The sequence below is a fragment of the Copadichromis virginalis genome, linkage group LG16, assembly GCF_057382275.1.
Source record: "Copadichromis virginalis isolate Kocher_CV1m ecotype Utaka linkage group LG16, C_Virginalis_male_GT1.1, whole genome shotgun sequence".
Lineage (NCBI taxonomy): Eukaryota > Metazoa > Chordata > Actinopteri > Cichliformes > Cichlidae > Copadichromis > Copadichromis virginalis.
Window position 1 is genome coordinate 8045671 of NC_140633.1, and position 11735 is coordinate 8057405.

Genomic DNA, 11735 nt, shown 5'->3' on the forward strand with positions numbered 1-11735 from the left:
AAAAAGTTTTGAGAATGACACAAATATTGGTTTTCACAAAGTTTGCTGCTTTTTGTTTTTATGATAGCAATTTGCTTATAATGCAAAACGTTTAGAAGAGTGATCAGATGAATTGAAAAGTCCTTCTTTGCCATGAAAATGAACTTAATCCCAAAAAATCCATTTCCACTGCATTTCATTGCTGCCATAAAAGGACCTGTTGACTGAGGACAATGTCCTGACATCAGTATAACTACTAACATATTGTGACAACTTCTGATTATCCATAAACATATGACTAATATGCGGTGAGCCAGAGAATCTGCTGTAGTTCTGCTTTGGCCACTGGTTCTCTTAAAATGTAAAATTAACTGATATATCAGAAAAGGCAGTCAGCAGTTGGACCTCAGTTCATGTGCTCAATTATGTTTTCTTTTTTTACAACAGGAAGTAAATCTATTTATAAAAGTGAACAGTATATAGCTATAGCTACAACTCAGCACTGCAATGCTTTAGCTAAATAGGTATTCAGAGAGGAATAAAACAAAAAGAAAATAATAAATGATAAAGGATCAGGAGTGGGTATTATGGTATTTTTTCACAGACCCACGGCAGAGACTTCCTGCATGAATAATCATTCCACAAAGTGTTGTTAGATATCCTGATATGAGCACAGTCCTGTTCACCATACTGTAGGTCTCCACTGCCATTATTAGGTTGGCCATCTGCCCAGTACCTGACAGATCAGTGAGCACAATTATTATCTTTGAGAAAATAATTAGTTCTGAAACAACAAAGGATGAAAAGATTTTTATAACATCAAAGATTACAGATGATAAAATCAGTTTCCTGGCTTGATTAATCCACTGAATTTATGGATCTACAAACTCTGTAGCTGTTAAGAACAAATTGCAACAAAATGCAAAACAAAACTTGGTGAAAAAAATAAGCTACTCTGTGTTTTTTGTTTGTTTGTTTGTTTTTCTCTGTCAGGAGATGATGCAGGGACGTGCAGAGAGGTTTAAAGGGGCGGGTGCTCAAAGTTAAAAAGGGGCACATTGAACCAGGCTGAATAACAACAACACACATTCATCAAGAATCTAATATGGGCAACAAGGCAAAGCAAACGTCGCCAATGTTTTACCTGATGGGTACATGGTAAATGGCCTGCATTTGTATAGCGCTTTTCTAGTCCTTAAGGACCCCTAAGCGCTTTACACTACATTCAGTCATTCACCCATTCACACACAGGCGATAGCAAGCTACATTGTAGCCACAGCCACCCTGGGGCGCACTGACAGAGGCGAGGCTGCCGGACACTGGCGCCACCGGGCCCTCTGACCACCGCCAGCAGGCAAACATGGGGTTAGTATCTTGCCCAAGGATATTTGGCATGCAGCCAGGAGGCAGCCTGGGATCGAACCACCGACCTTCTGATTAGTGGCTGACCTGCTCTGCCACCTGAGCTACAGCCACAGTACAATGTTGCTGTTGAGGGGTTTCTGCTGCTCCTGCTGCTGATAGTGCTGGAGGGCAGGGCTGTGTTGATCTGAGACTGTAGACATTAAAAAGTCCACAGGAGAGATGGTAGCTGATTAAACAAGTGTCATGAGATAATAACAAAATGCAAAGATTGGTGACAGCGCTTGGAACCATAAGGCAACAAAAAACTGTGACATAAACTCGGCTCTGCCTGTGAATCACTCTTTGCTTCTCTTCTTCCTTCCTTCCCATCATTTCATATATATCTCTCCACTTGCTGTCCATCTGAGAACAAGGCACAACTTGCTATTGCAATAAACTATAATCTAATTATCCACACCTAACAACTCTTGCACTTAATCTATAATAAAATGATGACAGAAAAATGTTATAGCACTGCCTTTAGTAGCCTCATACAGCTCCTGCTGTTTCCTCCTCATGTCCTTACCAGCCATGTCTGCACAATGTTATATCATGAGTAATATTTTTTTAAATCCAGCTAAATAAAACACACACATGCACGCACACACAGGGACATTTTAGACCTTCTTCAGAATACTGTATATACTATGGGCATCATGGTGCTGATCCAGAATCCTTACATTATTATTTATAAAGCAATGAGGAGGGGGAAGTAATAAATAATGTCATTATGATGATTCCATTTGTTTCACTATCCACTCTGTGCAGGGGCAAAGCTTATTACATGTTTAAACTGTAGAGATACAATAATTTTACTGCTGTAAAATCCAACTTTTGTCTTATTTAAAATATAAATCTAATATAATCTGTTTCTTAATGTATGTTCTTTAAAATACAGCGTGTGTTTTTAATATATTATAATTATAATCATTATTATGTGGACATGCATATTAGATCGTTTTTTAGTGAAATATAATCCCTCCAGAAAGGCAGGAAAAGCCCGGAAACTTACTTTAAAACTAAATATGTTCTAAATACTTTAAAACTAAATATGTTCCCTAAAACGGTGACAGAGCTACAGACCCATGACAGCCTTACACAGGTAGCCAGCAGCTATGACCAGCACTACTTGTGCAGTTAATAAAAGGACAGGTAATGTTTGTCACGCTGTTGCACACACAGCACGCTCGTTTGTTTCAGTTCGTCAGTTGCAACAAGACAGCTTACCAACGTGTACGTAATAAGCTAATACTCCTGGGTGCTATACACTACAGTGTACACTGTACACCTACTTACTGGTTTTGTCGCATCAGTCTGTGTCTCTGAGTTAACTTGTGTTTCTCCTACAGCTCCGGATCGCAAAAAATGCGCGTGCTCTTTGTGAGCTCGTTCCCGGCTCGTAACCAGCGCGTTCTGCCGTCAAGGGCGATCATTGGTTAAATGTGATCATGTGACTGATGCAAGCCAGATCCTTTTATTTAGCAAAACTGTGATTAATAGTTAAATATTATTGTTGAGGGGCACAGACAGGACTCCGCACGCACACACACATTAAAAAAAATAATAAATAAATAAATAAATAAATAAAAAAAATTGAAAAGTTGCCTCAACAAAAGGGCACTTTGGGCACTCATCAGGAAAGGGGCGGGTGCTCAAGGCCCTCTAGCCCCCCCCCTCTGCACGTGCCTGAGATGATGGTAGTGTTGGCTGGTGTCTCCTATATGTGGTTTTATTTCTGTTATTCATTTTTAACTGTGTGGTTAACACATTTGACTTTCACAAATAATATCCCCAGTTTAATTCCAGGAGACAATTACCCAGGTTAAAATCTGTGCTAAATCAAAACCCTGTGTTTTCACCTGCTGTGGTAACCCCATGGGAAATAAGGAAGCAGCTAAAAGTACATTCTTCATTCTAAAATGCTTAGTTAATATCATGTATGACCACCATAAGGCTATCAAAATAACTCAATTTTTATGATTTTCAGCGATTGACATCTAAGTCTATTAGTGAGTTTATTTGTGAGCAGCATGTATTATAAATATAATTAATATAATCTGCCAAAATGACAGCTTACTTCAGATTAAGAGGAGTTCCGTCTACCCATTTCCATTTTCCCTCTTCTTCTATATCATGTAAACCAATCCAAGTCGATGTTTTGGTGAGCCTAGTAAGGTACTCCTGTTCAGAAAGAACAAAAACATGAATTCCCATTTGGGAATTTAGTTTATTTAGTTTATACATACATTTTAATGAAATTTGCAGATTGTCTTGGTGGAGTTTAATAAACTCAGCCGTCTGCTCTTTGCTCCCTAAAATATAACACTGGACACTGGAGTAAAATCTCTACCATCTCACACTTATGTTTAATCAGTTATCTGTTTGACGTTTATTCAGCTGTGTGAAAACTTTAATCTCAGCCAAACCAATTTACTCACAAACAAAACACTGAAAAAAGCCAAACAATAACATTTTGAAGTTAACTAAGTGACTTATATATCATGTTTAACCTGAGTAGCGAAAGACCGCAGGGGGTTTGACAACAATGTGCTGGGAGTTCGCTGTTTTGGCCGGCTCTAGTGAGCCATTCATCTCCTCCTTTGGCCAGCTTATTATCCCTGCAGGGTACCTGATCACAGGCAGGGCGTAGGTGTTGACAGCCCGGATCTTATTCTTACCTTTCAGCTGACTCCTCGGGACTTGCCTGGTACTTGGTGGTTGCAACTTTCCTAGTGTTCTCCTTATGGTTCCCATTTGCCCTTGAGTACCCCAGCTACAAGTACCTGTTGTTGCCTTCTTGTAGTTTGATCCCTTCAGTTCTACTTTCCCTCTCTTCGTTATCATCCAACTACACTTCTCCAGTCCAAACAACATTCCGATGTCATTGCTGTGTATCCTGGTGGTGTGGATCAGCGAATCTCTGTCACATTCACTCTTGGCATACAGCTTGATGTCATCCACGTAGAGGAGGTGGCTGACGATTGGCCCATTCTGTAGTCAGTATCCGTAGCCAATCTTGTCAGTGATCTCACTGAGCGGTTTCAGGCCTATGCAGAACAGCAGTGGAGACAGTGCATCTCCTAGGTAGAACCTGCACTTGATGGTGACTTGTGCTATGGGCTTGAAGTTGGCCTCTAATGTATGGGCTCTAGTGTTGTACGCCACATACACATTGAGTTCCTGATGACGGCTCTTAGGGTCCTGTTGATTTTGTATAGTTCTAGGCATTCCAGGAACCCAGGTGTGGGGCATCTATCCAGGCAGCACACAGGTTGCTGAGCCTAGTCTTGCTGTCTCAGACAACTGCTCGGTCTACCAGTAGCCTCCTTTCTGTGCCCCGCTCATGTAATGAACCATAGCTTACCCACTACGATGCTTGACAAAAGCTTCCATTTGGTACCAAGGCTAGGACCAGTCCCTTCTTGGGGTTTTTGGGGATCAAGACTCTCCGGCCTTCAGTCATCCATTCAAGGTGTCTCTCATCGATTCAGTGAATACTCAGCCTCTTCAGCCAGTAGGTGTGGCCATGGTGAAGTCTGGTGCTGTCTAACTCTTCACTGTGATGATTACTAGACCATGTTCAGGGTCTGTGATAATCACTGCGATGGTTAAATCACAGTGATGAGTACTGGACTTAGATGGATATCATCCATCTACGGTAAGTTCAGGGAGCAGCCCACTTCTCATCAGAATGTTCTGGTACCTCAACACCTGACGCAGGCCTTGTTAATCCGGTCACGTCCGAGCCTGTATGGCTCCATATTTATCTTTTTTCGCTAATGTCTGTGGTAAGCTATACCATTATACTACACACACACTAGACTTCTTCCACAGTATCCAGAGTGAGATGGAGTAACAGCTGTTTCAGGGTTTAATAATTGCTGGGACATAAAAATATGTATAGTATGTTTGTTTGCTTTGCTGTAAAATGTCAGTTTTTATAGTTTTTCTCCTGCTTTGACCCACCCTCTAGTTCTCATCTGAAGATGTATTGCCAAAACAGCTCAATTGTAGTTAACAATTAAATTTACTATATAATCAATTATAACTGGCTGCAAAATAATTTCATATGTCAATTATTATAGGTCCGTCAGTATTTGGGAGCTGAATCTTCAGCCCTGCTGAAAGCCTAGATGGAAGCTTGTCAAGTAAAAGTGAAGAAAGGAGCATAAACGAGACGCGCAGCATACAGGAGACCGCAAAGCTGAGAGCAGAATTGATCAAATTAGGAGCTAAAATAAAAGACTGAAGTGATAGCTGTTTTTATTTTCAGCAATTTTCCATTTTTAAGGACAAAAGGTTTCAAACTTGTCCACGCCTTAAACCTCATGTGTGTTTAATCTAGTAGTAGCAAATGCGTAAAAATAAGGGATTTATGAGGACACTGAATAAAAAATAGCTTCCTTGAAAACAACATTTACAATTTAGTATTGAATGAAAATAATCTATATACAAAGTGTCTTTGAATGGCACAGAGCCATTGCTCAGTGTCTGAGCGGCAGAACAGCAGAATCTTAGCTGGAAGCTCACAAAACCATTTCAACAACCACCACACCGCTAAAACTAGACATCTCACAAATTCCAAAAATGCAGGTTTCATCACACTCAGAAGTAATGAATGAGGGGTACGAATATGAATATTCATGTATAAACACAGTAAAACACATACATATGAACTGTACCTGTTCTTTAGCGCAATCAATAACCACCAGATCTGCTCCTCTGGCTCTGCAGTCCCTTCTGGCTGCATCCCAGGAATCAGAGCTTCCAGAGAGGAGATAGCAGCTACAGCTGAAACGACTCCATCCTGCAGGACATTGTATAACTAGAAGAAATTAAAAACAAGTAATATTTCAGTAAGGTTAATGAAAAATATTTAATGAACCTTACAACAATGCTCATTTGATCTGTTTAATTAGATTTATCTATAGTTTATTCACCTCCTGACTTTTATATTTGTTTGCCTGTGTATATTTACTATGGTGACAGTTTTTGTACTTAATCTATTTTAGGGCTGCAACCAATATTTTAATAATCAGTTATTCCATTCAGTAATCAGATAAAATGTACTTTTTTCTTATTAATGGGCAATAATAAATGTTCAAAAGAAAAAAATCACAAGTCTTTTAAAATGAACTCATCATCAGTTTATATTTTAGAAATTGCTGTTGCAATTCTTTCATGTATTTACAGGCCATATTAAAAAAATTCTTAGATGCAAAAATAAATATATGATGTCAAGTGCAGTAGTGCCCAATGAAATAATACAGCCTAAACTAATCATTCCAAGGTTTTAAACATTATTAGGAGACAAAAAACAAACAAGCAAAAAGTATTTTATCTCCTGGATGAGGTGTTTTTGTGTAAGTGTTTTTGTGCCTGTGTCTGTGTGCTTTAGTTTTCTAGTAAATGTGTTGTTGTAAGCCTTTAGAGGAGCATGTGGGAGTTGCAATGAAGAAAAGAGAGCATATCAGTGTTCTGATATTTGCCTTGTGCATTTTTTTACTAGCCTACAAAAGAAAAAAAATTGAACAGAGTTTTTTTTATATTATTTGACTTTAAATCTGAAAATGACGTTACAAAAGCATCTTCTATTCACGTCAGAGTTAGCTAAATACATGATTTTATGTTAGCCTCCCCCCACCTTAATGAAGAGGGTGAGCTCAGGTGGAGTGAAGAAAGCATGTTTGGTCTTGGTTTGTTGCATCCAAAACAGCAGCACTTGTGGCTAAAACTTTACTGGGAACCTGCCAGGAGTCCTTAATGAAGCCAGCTGTTCAACAAACTCCACCATGAAAAAAATTATTTGCAGCTGTTCTCATCTGACTTATTCGGTTTACACAGCAAAAATCTGCAATAAAGCTACATCGGGCTAATAAAGGTAATAAAGTTAAAATATGCAGATGAACTGCTAGCTTAGCCTGATAGGATGGTTAGGTAGATTGCTTAAATCATCCTACTAATCTAAGGGTGAATCTAAGGTGGGAGGGGGGGGACATGGGGTGTACTAGAAAATATTTATTTCAAGTTTTTCCAAGCATTATCTTGCATATTTAGATTAATATCAAATATAAATAAATTAGATATTAATTCAGTTGTATTAATATATATAAAAAATACTTTTTTCCTTTTCTTCTATATTGATTATATATTACATATATCTATTATATATCTTTATATTTATTATCACTACATTATATTTCTCACGTTGGGTGATCAGTGTATTACAGCAACCAAAACAAAACCAAAACAACAACAACAACAACAACCCATGACTCAATACAATAAATACAGTTTCACAAAAAACACATTTTGAAAAGTTAAATGTTATACTGTGTCAATATCAATATCAATCAATATCAATCATTCCAAATCCAAATTAGAACTTTGGCACAACCATAAACTGTAAATAAAGAAGGGACGTCTCTGAAAAGTGAGGCCAATCCAAAAGTGCTTTAAATGCCTCTCTGAGAATTAGAAGGTGAAATATTGAATTTGATGTGTGCAGAAGAAAACAGTTTTCCATGTCAGACAAATATCTTGAAAGAAAAAAGATTATTATTATTATTATTATTAATAATAATAATAATAATAATAATAATGAAGGTCTGTGAAGAAGGTCTGTTATTATCAGTCTTCTGCAGGTTAACATCTCACTATTGTTGCTGTCTTTCCCAGAGTAAAAGTAAAAAAATTAAACTGCAATCTACCTAAGTTTTACGCAATATGCAAAATGCAGCTACAGTAACTGCTCCTAACTTCTAATAACTGGGTGAAACTGATAGAAGGTTGTGTTTAGAGACTCAGTGATTTGTGAATCTCTAAACAAACCTGTAGATCAGAAAGTGATGTCTCGGTGAAAAGATGCATCACAACTGAATCAAACATGACCACAGATGAAACAAGTAAAATAACAGTTAAAAAAAGATTTAAAGGATATTGAGATAAAAATAAGAATATGTAGTGTCAGTGTAAGGGCTATCAGCTTCCTTTTCAACTTCCTTAATGAAAATACATTAAGGATACTTGTTGTGGATTCAATCATTTTATAAGTCACTAAACACCATTAAATACATTTCACATATGTGTCAATGAAATACAGCCCTTAAATTATTTTAGTACCATTCAGATTTGTAAATGTAAATTTGTGACAAGCATAAGGTACACTGCTGCACTGCAGCTTTATAGTGACAAGCAGTGATACGGATAATGGTTCATATGATATTTTCCTAATGACTGAAATTTGATTTTAAAAATGTGTTAAGTCAGAAGAAAATGATTACATCATTTGTTTGGAAAATGAATCACTACATTTCCGAGAAAAACCTTTTAGAGACACAACAGCTCACACGAGGACTCACTCTGCTTTTTAAGCTCTTCAGTCTTTTTAGTCAGCAGATCTCGCTCCTCAGTCATGGAAGAAAGTTGGTTACTGACTGCAGAGATGTTTTTAGTCAGCAGGTCTCTCTTCTCAGCCTGTGCCGACACATGTTCAGCTGAATTGTGGTCTGAAATAAAAGGAAATAACATTGATGCTTTCATTGATTGAGGCACAAAAGATCTAAATAAAAAATATTTTAAAATTCTGACTGTAATTTGTGAAACATATTAATTATGTAAACCAGTTTTATGCTTGCACAAGTTATTGTTGCTGTGATCTTGTCGTCTTCAAGATAATTTCAAGAGGATCTTGAAATGGAAGAATCAAAAATTCCACATTGCATTCCAAATTTTATTAAAAATTACATACATTAAATTACATTAAAAAATAGCTCTTAATCATTCACATGGTGACTGATGATCAGTAGAACAACTATCCATGAAAAATCCAACTCACAGAAGAAACTAAGTGTGATACATCCAACCAGCAATAAAACAGTGAGCAGGCTCAGGGAGAGAATAACACCCAAATAGAAACTTCTCCTAGAGCTCCTCTGACCTGAAAAGAAGACAAAAAGAAAAACAAACAAAAAAAAAAAAAAAAAAAAAACAAGTTACCCAAACAAATGTTCAGTAGTAATAACAGATGTTATAACCTCCTTGCTCTATCACTTCCCTTTTACCTGTGTAATTTGTTGAAGGTGTTGGGTTGTCAGGTTTAACACATTCATCATTTGCATATATTGCCTCCATTGCATACATGGATTTGGGTTGTTTTGGAGAGCTCAGCTCTGCAGCACAGGATGAGTGAAGTGTGAAAGTCTCACTGGTTTCAGTTGATTCTCCTTTTAAATTCAGAGGAAGTCGCATATTTCAGTGGTTTGTGCAGCTATGCAACCACTGAAACTTGATATGTTCTTAATTAAGCCGTATATACATGTGATAGTCATACGAACTCAAACTGCTTTTCATGGTTGTGTAAAAATATAATTTTGCTTAAGTGTAAGTAAAACAATGTATGAAAATGTGTGTGATTAATTTATTTGTAGAGATTAGTACTAGAAAGCACCGTGAATGCTTAAATTGAGTAGAAAGTTTCAATACAAGTACCAGTTCATTCATCATCAGAAATGGACAAATCGTCTCCATTAAACAGATTTGTAAAGGTCAACTGCTATACAGTCCTGAGGAATAACACCAGAACAACAAATAACACCAAGCAGGTCATGGCTTTTAGATTATGAAAATCAATAAATTACTGCAGACCAAAACTAAAAGGGCAAAATAAGAAGTTCCTCACTAGAGCACCAGTGACAGTGTCACAAACTGAATTACCAAACTCAGAAAATTAATTTAAAAAGACTATAGCAAATAAAGTAAGAGTAGGTTAATTCAACAAGCACCACAGACAGACTCGCGCGCACACACACACATAACTGAGCATGACCCTCAGTGAAAAAGGTGAAAATCAGCTTTTACTCTTATAATATGGTTAAAAAAAGAAAGTTGTAATTTAGAAACTACTGTGCTATATATTTGTGTGACATGTGTAGCTGTGAAGTATTTGCATAGCATAATTTCTATGACCATTTTTTGTTAGTAATATGTTCTTTCCCTCTCACTGAATGACAATAATATTAATATTTATTATTATTATACTGCAGTGCCATACACACACACACACACACACACACACACACACACACACACACACACACACACACACACACACACACACACACACACACACACACAAATGTTTTATGTCATTTTTTATGTGTATGTGGTTTTAAGTTAGTAATTTCCACATCTCTATAGGGCCTGTAGAAACCAAGTTGAACATAAAAGACAATTTACATAAAATAATAAATGATTTTGGCCTGCAATGTATTTAGTATTTTGTACCCTGCCTCTTGAACTATGACAACTAGGATAAGCTAAAGCTCCTGAATTGGATAAGAAGGATTTTAAATGAATTTATTCCTAGGTCTGACAAATGGCAGCCAAAAACTGTAGTGTCTTTCTCCACTCTTAGTTGACTTTCTTACACAATAAAGCCAGCACTGACTACCGTGTGCAAAATGTTCTGCAATGTAATAGTTCTGCAATGTAAAACTAAAAATTTAGAAGAATAAGGAAGTATTACTGCTGTGGTCTTACCACTGTAAAATGGTTCACAAGACTTGTGCAACGGGCATTATTGCACGTGTCCAGAACACGTGTCCAGAACACACGAGTCCAGAACAGAAGTCAAACTTTTTTCTGTTCAGTTTTGAAGGAGACAATTCTTTATTTCCACAAAGATACAGAGCCCTGCAAGGGACATTGGAGAAAAAAATATGAAGGTGTACTTTGCGAGATCCCGCAAAAGTTTTGAGTTCATGCACCTCCAGGTCAGAATTGAAAACTTAGAAACAACCACAGCGATGGAGGCCACACACCCATGTGAGAGATTCATAGATTTTTATTTTGAGCTTGGACTAAATTATAAAAACATTAACATGGTGCTTGGCAGTAGACCCAGCATGCATGTGTGAGTGAGAGATAAAGGGAACGTAGGAAGTGATAGAGGGGGAGTAGATAAAGTATAGTGAGAGATGAGAGCAGGGCCAGGTTGAGGGAATGGAGAGGCTTGCAGGAAGACAGACAAGAGAGGGAGAAGAGGTGGAGAGGAGCAGGGAGTAAATGAAATGAAAACTGTGTAAATACCATAATTTAGGCTACTATTTTTTTTAGGCAGGCATGTATGCACATTTGTTAAATTTATGTATTCTTTTTAACAGGATCAGCTGGATGACACTGCACAGGTTTGGAATACACACTCCATCATGCCATCTAAAAACATCAATATCCCCAGTGGTCGGCCTAATCTAATGCATTACCTGAGCTCTATGGACAAGAGACTTCCTTTGCCCCACTGAAGAACATGTTGAACTGTATAAAAACGAGTGTGTTTTTTCAACTGACCAAAC

General features: G+C 37.4%; 1 protein-coding gene across 1 annotated transcript; it reads right to left on the bottom strand.

Annotated features, from left to right (window-relative positions):
• Positions 1–564: 564 nt before the first annotated feature.
• Positions 565–9571, bottom strand: LOC146690182 (CD209 antigen-like protein C). Its single transcript, XM_085434899.1, has 6 exons — positions 9447–9571; positions 9221–9322; positions 8745–8891; positions 6066–6208; positions 3461–3564; positions 565–715 (listed from the first exon to the last, which is right to left on the bottom strand). The coding sequence occupies exons 1-6, from the start codon at positions 9523–9525 to the stop codon at positions 565–567; spliced, it is 726 nt and encodes a 241-aa protein (XP_085291025.1). The 5' UTR covers positions 9526–9571.
• Positions 9572–11735: the final 2164 nt, after the last annotated feature.